Genomic DNA, 13,639 nt, shown 5'->3' with positions numbered 1-13,639 from the left:
GATACCCCATATGTGGAGGCAAATTACTGTTTGGGCACATGGCAGGGTTTGAAAGGGAAGGAGCGCCATTTGACTTTTTGAATGTAAAATTTGTTTGAATAATTAGCAGACGCCATGTCGCATTTGGGGAGCCCCTAATGTGACTAAACAGTGGAAACCCCCCACAAGTGCCACCATTTTGGAAACTAGACCCCTTAGGGAACTTATCTAGATGTGTGGTGAGCACCTCGCACCCCCAGCTGCTTCACAGAAGTTTATAATATTGAGCCGTAAAAATAAAATTTTCACATTTTTCCCACAAAACCGTTTTTCATCCCTTAATTTTGCATTATCATAAGGGTAATAGGATAAATTGCACCATGAAATTTGTTGTGCAATTTCTCCTGAACACGCTGATACCCCATATGTGGAGGCAAATTACTGTTTGGGCGCATGGCAGGGTTTGAAAGGGAAGGAGCGCCATTTGACTTTTTGAATGTAAAATTTGTTTGAATAATTAGCGGACGCCATGTCACATTTGTGGAGCCCCTAATGTGTCTAAACAGCGGAAACCCCCCACAAGTGCCACCATTTTGGAAACTAGACCCCTTAGGGAACTTATCTAGATGTGTGGTGAGCACCTCGCACCCCCAGCTGCTTCACAGAAGTTTATAATATTGAGCCGTAAAAATAAAATTTTCACATTTTTCCCACAAAACCGTTTTTCATCCCTTAATTTTGCATTATCATAAGGGTAATAGGATAAATTGCACCATGAAATTTGTTGTGCAATTTCTCCTGAACACGCTGATACCCCATATGTGGAGGCAAATTACTGTTTGGGCGCATGGCAGGGTTTGAAAGGGAAGGAGCGCCATTTGACTTTTTGAATGTAAAATTTGTTTGAATAATTAGCAGACGCCATGTCGCATTTGGGGAGCCGCTAATGTGACTAAACAGTGGAAACCCCCCACAAGTGCCACCATTTTGGAAACTAGACCCCTTAGGGAACTTATCTAGATGTGTGGTGAGCACCTCGCACCCCCAGCTGCTTCACAGAAGTTTATAATATTGAGCCGTAAAAATAAAATTTTCACATTTTTCCCACAAAAAATCTTTTTCATTCTCTAATTTTGTATTATCATAAGGGTAACAGGATAAATTGCACCATGAAGTTTGTTGTGCAATTTCTCCTGAACACGCCGATACCCCATATGTGAGGGAAAACCACTGTTTGGGCGCACGGCAGGGTTTGAAAGGGAAGGAGCGCCATTTGACTTTTTGAATGTAAAATTTGTTTGAATAATTAGCGGACGCCATGTCACATTTGTGGAGCCCCTAATGTGTCTAAACAGCGGAAACCCCCCACAAGTGCCACCATTTTGGAAACTAGACCCCTTAGGGAACTTATCTAGATGTGTGGTGAGCACCTTGCACCCTCAGCTGCTTCACAGAAGTTTATAATATTGAGCCGTGAAAATAAAATTTTCACATTTTTCCCATAAAAAATGTTTTTCATCCCCTAATTTTGCATTATCATAAGGATAACCGGAGAAATTGCACCATGAAATTTGTTGTACAATTTCTCCTGAGTACGCCGATACCCCATATGTGGGGGAAAACCACTGCTTTGGTGTACGGCAGGGTTCGGAAGAGAAAGGAGCGCTATGTTGGCTGGGATAGGCAGCAGACACCATGTCACATTTGAAGAGTCGCTGACATGCCAAAACAGCAGAAACCTCCACAAATGACCCCATTTTGTAAACTACACCTCTCAAGGAATTCATCTAGGGAAGTAGTGAGTATTTTTTAATTTTTAAATTTATACCATTGGGCAGTGAAAAAATCATAATTATATTTTTACCACAAAAAAATGTTTTACCCTCAGATTTTACATTTTCACACAGGGCAATGGGTAAAAATGGTGCCGAAATGTGTCACACAATTTCTTCTAAAAGTGTCAATACCCCATATGTGGCTGTATCGTACCGCTTAGCCATACGGTGAGATCTGGGGGGGACGGAGTGCCATTTGACAATTGGAGAACAAATTATTGTAGAATAGGCATTTGGATTTGGGAGCACAAAATTTTCTGAATTTCTTTTGGGGGGCAAGGGTCATTTTGCTTTTCCAGAGCCTTTCTGCTACCAGTAACTTGGAAGTCCCTTATATTTTTAACAGATGACGGACCTGAGTGGGGACTAGCTTTTTTTGAGGACTGAGTTGAAGCTTTTATTGGGAACATTTTACGTAACATTTATCCGGCGCTCTAGGCTGAGCACTTACATCGGGGTTTCCATCTAAATTTCCAAGTGATGTAATTCAGATGAAACCCCTGCAGGATCCATTCACTGTAATGAGGCAGCAGAGTTACTCTGGACACCGTCTTGCCTCTGTTTAGCGCTGTCCTTTTTTTCAGAAGTGCACAAAACTGTGGCCAACCGCACTTTTATGCACGCCTAAAACAAATGACACCGTGGGATCCCAGGCTAGACGGCGTCCACAGTGGCCTATATCTGTCTCATTACAGGGAATCTTCCGTCATGGGTTCCGGCTGAATCACGTATTTCAGAGATTTACACGGAAACTCTGGTGTAAGTGCTCAGCGCAGAGCACAGGATAAATGTGTGCCGAGCCATACTGCGATCTTTGGGAGACATAATAAACAAATCAGTAGCAGGTGAAGAATTGGTTTTATTTATTTTTTACGCCGTTCCTAGTGTGATATAACTGATTAGATTACTTTATTCTTCGGGTCGGTGTGATTACAGAGATACCAGATTGATATCGGGTTTTTATGACTGACAGCTGTCACACACTAAAAGACGCTTTTTTTGCAAAATCTAGTTTTTGCATCACCATATTTTGAGAGCTATAATTTTTCCATATTTCGGCCGACAGAGTCATGTGACGGCTTGTTTTTTGCGGGACGAGTTGACATTTTTATTGGTACCATTTTTGGGGACGTGACATTTTTTGATCGCTTTCTATTCCGTTTTTTGGGAGGTAAAATTAACAAAAACAAACAATTCAGGAATTGTTTTTTGATTTTTTTTTTATGCCGTTCTGCGTGTGGTAAAAGTGATCAGGCAGCGTTATTCTTCGGGTCAGTACGTTTACAGCGATACTACACTTACTGTATTTTTTTTATGTTTTGGCGCTTTTACACAATAAAACTATTTTATAGAAAAAAATATTTTTTTTGCATTGCTTTATTCTGAGCGCTATAACTTTTTTATTTTTCGGCTGATGGAGCTGTATGGCGGCTTTTTTTTGCGTAACAAGATGACGTTTTCAGTGGTACCATTTTTATTTCTATTTTGTTTTTTGATCGCATTTTTTTCCACTTTTTGTTTGGCAATATGATGAAAAAGCATATTTTTTTGCTCCGTTTTTTATTTATTTTTATTACGGTGTGCACAGAAGGAGTTAATTAGTGTGACAGTTTTATAGCTCGGGTTGTTTCGGACGCGGCGATACCAAATATGTGTACTTTTTTTGGTTTTGTAAAAATATACGGATTTATTGGTTTAATATTTTATTTATTTTTATTTATTTTGTGATTTTTTTATTAATAGTTTAAAAACTTTTTTTTTTACTTTTTTTCACATTTTTTCTTAGTCCCTGTATGGGACATTAATTTTTATTTTTCTGATCTCTGATCTCATGTAATGTAATAGACATATATTACATTACATGAGATCTTCCCTGACTGTTTCAGTCAGAGTCTCCTGTCTGGCTACAGCTGCAGCTGAGCCAGACAGGACACCATATATGGCAGAGCTGGAGGCGGTCATGTGACCTCCAGCTGCCATAGCAACCCCAGGTCCTGGAAGGACTCTGAGGTCTTCGGAGAGGTAAGTTGACGACCCCCTCTCCTCCTGCTGTCTCCTATATGCCGCGATCACTATAGATCACAGCATATAGAAGACAGCTAAGGGTTAACATCACTGGGACCTGATCTAATCAGGTCCCGATGATGTTCCCTGTCAGAGCTAACGCTCTGCACCGGAATCGCAGCGCTTGCAGGACCCTGGGGGTCCTGAGCGCTGCGAGACCACCCACCATTTTTAAACGTCGGCGCTGCACAGAGCCCAGCAAGCGCCGACGTTTATCTACAGTGGGCAGTCGGGAACCGGTTAAAAAAGCCGGCCGGCAATTCAGCAGCGGCATACACCGGTACCCGACAATTTAGAACAGAAAGAATAAAGCATCACACATAGGTTAGATAGAAACATGTCAGTCACATATATAAGAAGTACAGTGACAGTGTTGGTTACTGTACTTGTCATTTAGTGTTAAAATAAAGGATTTATTAAAAAAAAAATTGGCCTGCGGTTCCCCGTAATTTTAGTCTCTAGCGGAGGTTAAGCAGACGGCTGGGGCAGATGTTTGAAGCCTGGGAAGGGGGTAATACCCACGGAGCTTCCCAGGCTACTAATATCAGCCCCCAGCTGAATACCTAGCCTTTACTAGCTATTAAAATGGGGGACCCCCCCAAAAAAATGATGTGGCGTCCCCCCTTTTTTAATAGCTATCAAAGGCTAGGCAGACAGCTGGGGGCTGATATTAATAGCCCAGGAAGGGTGCCATGAATATTGGCCCCCTCCCAGGCTAGAAACACCAGCCGTCCCAGAAATGGCGCATCCATAGGATGTGCTAATTCTGGCACTTAGCCTCGCTCTTCCCACTGCCCTGTAGCGGTGGCAGGGGGTAATAGGGCTGGGGTTGATGTCAGCTTATAATGCCAGCTGACATCAAGCCCAGGTTAGTAATGGAGAGGCGTCTATAAGACACCCCCATTACTAACCCCATAGTCAAAGTTACAAAAAAAAGCACAACACCCAGAATAAAGTCCTTTAATTGAAATAAACACACAATTCTTTATTGTTCTAAATTAAACCATACTTACCATCACGCCCATTCCAGCTGAAGCCAACGATCTCCTGCAATAAAAGAAAAATAATAAAGCAACCTCATCCTTGCCTTTCCATGGTTCCCAGGACGGCTCCAGCTCTGCTAGATTCACATGACAGGCTGGACCGCAGCAGAACGCTGCCATCCAGCTTGCCATGCCGCAGACACTGAAATAATTTAAAAAAAAATACGTGGGGCTTCGCCCTATTTTTGTGTCCAGCCAGGTACAACTAGGCAGCTGGGGGCTGGAATCAGCAGCGCAGGGAGGCCCAAGCTTTCTGGTCCCCCCCCGCTGCAAATTGCAGTCCGCAGCCACCCCAGAAAATGGCGCGTTCATAGAAGCGCCATCTTCTGGCGCTGTACCCAACTCATCCAGGGCCCTGGTGCGGTGGCTCACTGGGTAATAAAGGGGTTAGGGCCAGCTTGGTATTATCAGCTGGCCCTAAGCCTGAAATTCATGGGGTCACGCCAATATTAGACATGACCGCCATGAATTTCTAGTAAAGTATTTAAAAAAACACAAACACCCAGAATAAAGTCCTTTAATTGAAATAAACACACAATTCTTTATTGTTCTAAATTAAACCATACTTACCATCACACCCATTCCAGCTGAAGCCAACGATCTTCTGCAATAAAAATAAAATAATAAACAAACCTCATCCTTACCTTTCCATGGTTCCCAGGACGGCTCCAGGTCTGCTACATTCACATGACAGGCTGGATCGCAGCCGAAAGCTGCCATCCAGCTTGCCATGCCGCAGACACTGAGAAGCGCAGGCATGTTCCTGAGTTCATGTCCAATGAACTCAGCTCACCTCATGCGCGTCACTCAGGGCCGGCTCCAGGTTTTTCTGGGCCCCGGGCGAAAGAGTCTCAGTGGCCCCTTTAACACATACCACGATTCATGATGCAGAGATACAGCGGAGAAATATATATATATATATATAGTACAATGCAAAGATTTCACTTCTTACATTACATGAGTGATATCTATTGTAAATTCCACAATAGCTCAGAAACCGGTGAATCGCTCCACACAGAATACTGGCCCCCATATAAGGCTCCATACGGAATACTGGCCCTCATATAACGCTTCATACAGGATACTGGCCCCCATATAACGCTCCACACAGAATACTGGCCCCCATATAACGCTCCATACAGGATACTGGTCCCCTTATAAAGCTCCATACAGGATACTGGCCCCCATATAACGCTCCATACAGGATACTGGTCCCCATATAACGCTCCATACAGGATACCGGTCCCCTTATAACGCTCCATACAGGATACCGGTCCCCTTATAACTCTCCATACAGGATACTGGCCCCCATATAATGCTGCATGCAGGCTGTTACCCCCCACATAATGCCCCATACAGGCTGTCCCCCCCTTATAATGCTCCATGCAGGCTGTTACCCCCCACATAATGCCCCATACAGGCCCCCCCCCTTTTAATGCTCCATGCAGGCTGTTATCCCCCACATAATGCCCCATACAGGCCCCCCCCTTTTAATGCTCCATGCAGGCTGTTACCCCCCACATAATGCCCCATACAGGTTGCCCCCCCTTATAATGCTCCATGCAGGCTGTTCCCCCCCACATAATGCACTATGCAGGCTGCCCCCCCTTTATAATGCCCCATGCAGGATGTCGTCCCCCCCTTTATAATGCCCCATGCAGGATGCCCCCCCCTCTTCTCTTTATAATGCCCCATGCAGGCTGTCCCCCCCCCCCTCCTCTATATAATGCCCCATGCAGGATGTCCCCCCTCCCTTTATAATGCCCCATGCAGGATGCCCCCCCCCTTCTCTTTATAATGCCCCATGCAGGCTGTCCCCCCCCCCTCTATATAATGCCCCATGCAGGATGTCCCCCCCCCCTCTATATAATGCCCCATGCAGGATGCCCCCCCCTTCTCTTTATAATGCCCCATGCAAGCTGTCCCCCCCCCTCTATATAATGCCCCATGCAGGATGTCCCCCCCCCTCTATATAATGCCCCATGCAGGCTGTCCCCCCCCCTCTATATAATGCCCCATGCAGGCTGCCCCCCCCTCTCTATATAATGCCCCATGCAGGCTGCACCCCCTCTATATAATGCCCCATGCAGGATGTCCCTCCCCTCTTTATAATGCCCCATGCCTCCATACATTAAAAAAAAAAAATCAAATACTCACCTCCCTTCTCCTCACCTGCTGCCGCTGCCCGCTGCTCGCTGCCCGCTGCTCGCTGCTCAGCTCCGAACTCCAGCGTTGTCGGCGTCTTCCCGTTCAGCGCTCCCTGTGACGGCTCAGGGGAGGGCGCGGTGTAAAGACGTCACCGCGCCCTCTGACCTGAGACGTCACAGGGAGCGCAGAGCAGGAAGACAGCGGATCTGCGGAGGCACGGGGAGAGGTAAGTATCGGGCTGCCGGGGCCCTGAGCAAGCGGCGGAGAAGGGCGGGCGCTGACACCGCTCTCCTCCGCCCACAGCCCGGCGGGGTGCGCGACCGCCAGTGGGCCCCTCTGCCTGCTCAGGGCCCCGGAATTTGCCCGGGTGCGCCGGGTGCTGACGCCGGCCCTGGCGTCACTGACAGCGTGGGAAAATTCTCCTGCGCTTGCGGTGAGCGTGAGAGAATTCTCCTGCGCTCACGGCAAGCACAGGAGAATTCTCCCACGCTGTCAGTGAACTCGGCTCATCTGGATGCCGTCACAGCCAGACACTGAGGAGCGCAAGCATGCCTGCGCTTCTCAGTGTCTGCGGGATGACAGGCTGGATGGCAGCTTTCGGCTGCGATCCAGCCTGTCATGTGAATGTAGCAGAGCTGGAGCCGTCCTGGGAACCATGGAAAGGTAAGGATGAGGTTGGTTTATTATTTTACTTTTATTGCAGGAGATCGTTGGCTTCAGCTGGAATGGGCGTGATGGTAAGTATGGTTTAATTTAGAACATTAAAGAATTGTGTGTTTATTTCAATTAAAGGACTTTATTCTGGGTGTTTGTGGTTTTTTTTAACTTTGACTATGGGGTTAGTAATGGGGGTGTCTTATAGACGCCTCTCCATTACTAACCTGGGCTTGATGTCAGCTGGCATTATAAGCTGACATCAACCCCAGCTCTATTACCCCACTGCCACCGCTACAGGGCAGTGGGAAGAGCGAGGCTAAGTGCCAGAATTGGCGCCTCCTATGGATGCGCCATTTCTGGGGCGGCTGACGGCTGGTGTTTCTAGCCTGGGAGGGGGCCAATTTTCATGGCACCCTTCCTGGGCTATTAATATCAGCCCCCAGCTGTCTGCCTAGCCTTTGCTAGCTATTAAAATAGGGGGGACCCCACGTCATTTTTTTGGGGGGGGTCCCCCATTTTAATAGCTAGTAAAGGCTAGGTATTCAGCTGGGGGCTGATATTAGTAGCCTGGGAAGCTCCATGGGTATTACCCCCTTCCCAGGCTTGAAACATCTGCCCCAGCCGTCTGCTTAACCTCCGCTAGAGACTAAAATTACGGGGAACCCCACGCCAATTTTTTTTTTTAGTAAATTCTTTATTTTAACACTAAATGACAAGTACAGTAACCAACACTGTCACTGTACTTATTATATATGTGACTGACATGTTTCTATCCAATCTATGTGTGAAGCTCTATTCTTTCTGTTCTAAATTGTCGGGTACCGGTGTATGCCGCTGATGAATTGCCGGCTTTTCATGTTTCACTGTGAGCACTGTTCCCATCGATTTGGGCAATCACTGTAATGCCACAACCATCATGGCTGTGGCATTACAGTGAGTGGCAGACAATCCCTGCATGATTGGTGCTCTAAATAGCGGCAAACATGTAGGGAGAGTACCGAGCAGTGGCGAGCATGCTCGCTCATCACTAGACTTAACCCATAAGGTAGAAGATGTAAAGAAAAAAAAAATCAAAAATGTCAGAATTGATGTTTTTCATTCACCACATTTCACCCAAAAAACGCATTAAAAAAGCTCGGAAAACGTCATCTGCGCCCAAAATGGTGTCAGTAAAAATCTGCAGCGCAACAAAAAAATATCCCTCGCACGGCTCCATCCATAGAAACTATAAGAGATGCACAAGCGATATCTTGGGGGGGGGGGGGTAAAGAAGTTTTTAAAAAGTTGTAAAATAAAGAAAACTGTACAAGTTTGGTCTCGTACTGACCTGGAGAATCGTGGTGAAACGTCATTTCTAGCGCACAGTTTATGCCGTAATAAAAATGGCGGAATTGCGTGCTTGTTTTTTATCACCATTTAAATGCTACTTGGAACTTTTCCCTTTTTCTGTCTCTTTACGCTCATCCTGCATGAAAAACAAGACTGAAAAAAGGAGGAAATGAGAATGCAAAAAAACATTTATTTTATAGTGATATTAGGGTTTTTTGTTTTTTTTTTTGTTCTGTTTTCTTTTTTTCCTTTTTTTTCTTTCTTTTTTTTAACCCCTACTTCGCCGGCTGTTTGCAACTCTGTCCTCATTAGCATACGATGCCGGCAGCACATCAAGCAGAGGACAGTTCTAGCTACAGAGGGTGACAGCGCTAATCCGTGGTGACAGGGTCAGCCTGGACGGCGGCGCGGCCTCCAGCCACGAAATTTACATAGACGCTTCTTTTACTAAAGCGATCAGCGTCAGAACGGCGTCATCTCAGCCTGTGCAAGAGCAGAGGACGAGACCCCCTGGCTGCGGGGGACGACCCGGCGCCTTGCTACTCCCGTACAGAACAATACACGGCCCGCCTAATCGCTTCTTGAATATTTTCCATTTTCAGCTGTTGTTTTCTGCTTCCACGGCAGCCGGCGGGGGGCGGCCGATCACCGCCACACGTCACATCATTTATGGCGATTGCAGATTTTATCACCCGGTGTCCGGAAATCCACATTGTTTAAAAAAACACGATAGAAATTAATTATCCCATTTAATAAGCAAGTAACGCAACTCCGGCTGCTCCAGGACTACCACTGCGGCTGGGGATGATGAGACTTGTAGTGCCGTATCATACAGAATTACTGGGATCTGTAATTCCACAATGGCGTCTGTGGCTGCAGGGCGACCATTACTCGTCCCCCATAAACTATCTAATACCGATGGATTGCAAATCCGTTTCTTAAAGTGGGTTATGTCATCATTAATTAGAAAGTGATGGAATATCTTAGTTTCCGATAGCCATGACCCTTTAATTCTTTGAACTATTCCCTATAGGACCAGCCGTAACGCCGTGTTCTCTCTTCCTGCAGCCGGATGACCTGTTTATCTGCGATATCGATGAGCGCGACATCAGCTGCCCCCCACCATACAAGAACCTGAAGAAAAGTCAGTGCACCCCTCTGTTTATGAACGCGTACACCATGAGAGGTAAGCAGCATGGATCAGCTGGTGCTGTACAGACACACACAGCGGCGGTGTAAGATGTCACAGCTGTAGATACCGCGGCCCGGCCGCCGCCATCTGCTCCTCCATGGTCCGTTTCTGATGTTCACCTGCCTATCGGTGGACGGGGGTCAGCATGGGGGCGCTCCGACCGGTCTGTGGCTACAAAGCCTCCTACACTGCAAGCTGTAGCGCTGTATATGTTCTGACAACTTTCTGCCATAACCAAAACCATAACTTTTTCAGCAATTTGTGCTCTAATAGCTCTTGCTCTTCACACATTAATGACACTTTGTAGATCATGACCCTGTCTCTGGGTCAATAGTTGTCCTTCCATGCTTACGTCTGGTGGGTGGTAACCACTGCATCCGCGTGTCGGGAGCACCCCGCAAGACCTTCTGCGTGTCGGGAGCACCCCGCAAGACCTTCTGCGTGTCGGGAGCACCCCGCAAGACCTTCTGCGTGTCGGGAGCACCCCGCAAGACCTTCTGCGTGTCGGGAGCACCCCGCAAGACCTTCTACGCACTGGGAGCAGCCCAACAAGACCGGCTGAGTGCTCAAGACTGACCATGTACCAGGAACACCCCATTGATACCGAGAACGCATTCAGATGGGGCTTCTCAGACGCCCGTTCTCAGGAATGATGGGGATCCCAGTAGTTGGACCCCCAGCGATTGGGCACCTCCAGTCTTTAATTTGGGGAAGGGACCTACTGGCTGTTGTAGACTGTATTACGGCATGTCATGTGCGTGTATATACGTATATGTGTGCAGAGAACATTACAGGAGTCTGCGCTTCAGATTCATCTCTGCGCTGACACCACAAGTACATAATTGCTCATATTCACATAAATCCCTCATTTTCCAGGTGCCGGAGCCGTGATCCACACTCACTCTAAGGCCGCTGTTCTCACCACGCTGCTGTTTCCAGGGAAGGAATTTCGGATCACGCACCAAGAAATGATTAAAGGGATTAGGAAGTGCAGCAGCGGGGGATACTACCGGTAATGGCGGATGCGTCTACTTACTGTCCACAGCAACAGCAATGCCCTGTATTCAATACTGTTTTCCCCCTCCCCAGATACGATGACGTGCTGGTGGTCCCCATCGTGGAGAACACCCCTGAAGAAAGAGACCTGAAAGATCGAATGGCGAGAGCCATGGAAGAGTATCCCGACTCCTGCGCGGTGCTGGTCCGTCGTCACGGGGTCTATGTCTGGGGAGACACTTGGGAGAAAGCCAAGACTATGTACGCCTATGTATATAATATCACTGCCCCTTAAAAGCTTTATTAGGGCATTGTGAGGATGTCCCTCTATCAGAAGTACCATCTGTTAATGGGGGCACGTTTTTCAACATAAATGCCTGTACTGTACTGCTCGTTCTTTGCGGGGATGTGTACTTGTCCTTTTTGCTCACCATGCAGAATGCTTTTCCATGTGGTCGATTGGACACTTTTTCACCATCGCTTTTTGTCTTCTGTCCCAGGTGCGAGTGCTACGATTACCTGTTTGACATTGCAGTGCAGATGAAACAGCTCGGCCTGGACCCCGCCACTCTTCCTGTAGAAGAAAATGGGATTGTTTAACCTCCAGCCCCTTCAAGAAGAGGAACGCATCAGTCTCAGCACAAGACACCAGTGAACTTTCACAATCACAACCCCCTGACGTCCCGTCCACCGCTCGTTCCTCACTGTGATTTTATTTGTAGTTACTGATTGTCCAGGACTTGGCCTTTGCTTGTTTTAATCCATTTCTCAGCAAGAACCGTCAGTTTCGCCTCCTGTTGTGTCTGGAAATCCGGGCAGGGACATTTTTAATAAACTTTGAGAGCGGTCTGTCTGTTGGTGCTGGCTGTGCGCAAAGGGAATGCCCCCAATGTTCTCACAGTCCGTAAAGTGGTGTAAGGTCCAAGTGACACCTGGGCACGGCCGGATCCTAGTAAATGAGCTCAACCCAAGGGGCAGGACCATCCAGAACCACCAGGGGGTACAAAAGTTCTGATTTTGAACCACTGCTTAAATTAACCCCTTTCACACCACCAATGGATGTAAATATACTTGGGGGCTGCTGGCTCCAACAGTAGTGGCCGGAGCTGAGCTCCAATCGCTGCTGTTAACCATTTAGATGCTGATGTGAATTTCTGCAAAGGGGATTTAAATGAAGCAGTTGTTAAAGGGTTACAATTGCTGCTATCTTGGCCACCAGCCAAGCTTCACAGGCAACTTCCATTTGCTGCAGCAAGTCCGTAATAGTCCGATCTATCAAAATATAAAGTGAATTAACCCATATGGCCAACGCCGCAAAGAGAAATATAATTGAAACGCCACAATTGCAGTTTTTCAGCACATTATATGGTAAAATGAGAGATGTGATTCAAAAGTAAATCCTGCAAAAAAACAAGCTCTCGTACAGCGATGTGGATGGAAAAAAAAATAGTTTATTGTAAATTCCTTTATTGTCTAGGATAGTGAAATGTTTCATAGTAAAATCCCTGGTGGTCTCCGCTAGGGAAAGGCTTCGTAGTAACTTTAACACCTGAAGAGATGAACTGGAATATAAGGTGGCGTGCACGCGGCATGTAAGGGCATGTTCACACTGGCCACTAAACAGACAAAACCCAAGATAGAAACGTAATAAGCAAATACCCTGCAGTAAATAAACAGCAATAGTGAATGAGAATTATATAGGGTGCTTGGTTCACAAAATTTTGATCAAAAAATGAAAAAACAGTGTTGGGTTTTTGTGCATAGTAACGCTCCCTGGTGATCTCGGGTAGCGAAAGGCTTCGTAGTAACGTTCCCTGGTGGTCCCAGGTAGCTAAAGACTTCGTAGTAACGCTCCCTGGTGGTCTCAGGTAGCAAAAGACTTTGTTGTAACGCTCCTTGGTGCTCTAGGGTAGCGAAAGGCTTCACAGTAAAGTCCCCTGGTGGTCTCGGGTAGTGAAAGGCTTCACCGTAAAGTTCCCTGGTGGTCTCGGGTAGTGAAAGGCTTCACCCCTAAAGTTCCCTGGTGGTCTCGGGTAGTGAAAGGCTTCACAGTAAAGTTCCCTGGTGGTCTCGGGTAGTGAAAGGCTTCACAGTAAAGTCCCCTGGTGGTCTTGGGTAGTGAAAGGCTTCACCGTAAAGTTCCCTGGTGGTTTCGGTTAGTGAAAGGCTTCACCGTAAAGTCCCCTGGTGGTCTCGGGTAGTGAAAGGCTTCACCGTAAAGTTCCCTGGTGGTCTCGGGTAGTGAAAGGCTTCACCATAAAGTTCCCTGGTGGCCTCAGGTAGTGAAAGGCTTCGTAGTAATGTTCCTTGGTGGTCTCCGGTACTGAAAGGCTTCACAGTAAAGTCACCTGGTGGTATCGGGTAGTGAAAGGCTTCACCGTAAAGTTCCCTGGTGG

General features: G+C 46.8%; 1 protein-coding gene across 1 annotated transcript in view; it reads left to right on the top strand.

Moving 5' to 3' along the window:
* APIP (APAF1 interacting protein) overlaps positions 1 to 12,092 on the top strand; it is a 30,427-nt gene extending 18,335 nt beyond the window's left edge. Inside the window, exons 4-7 of the mRNA XM_073658131.1 lie at positions 10,124 to 10,241; positions 11,124 to 11,259; positions 11,337 to 11,504; positions 11,744 to 12,092. Of these exons, the coding sequence (XP_073514232.1) occupies positions 10,124 to 10,241; positions 11,124 to 11,259; positions 11,337 to 11,504; positions 11,744 to 11,843 (522 nt within the window). The 3' untranslated portion in view covers positions 11,844 to 12,092. The remainder of the gene's footprint in view (positions 1 to 10,123; positions 10,242 to 11,123; positions 11,260 to 11,336; positions 11,505 to 11,743) is intronic.
* Positions 12,093 to 13,639: the final 1,547 nt, after the last annotated feature.

The sequence above is a fragment of the Phyllobates terribilis genome, unplaced genomic scaffold, assembly GCF_046119375.1.
Source record: "Phyllobates terribilis strain yellow unplaced genomic scaffold, ASM4611937v1 Scaffold_13__5_contigs__length_258822181, whole genome shotgun sequence".
Classification (NCBI taxonomy): Eukaryota; Metazoa; Chordata; class Amphibia; order Anura; family Dendrobatidae; genus Phyllobates; species Phyllobates terribilis.
The sequence above is the reverse complement of the archived record's forward strand: the minus strand, read 5'-3'. Positions and strand labels throughout refer to the sequence as shown.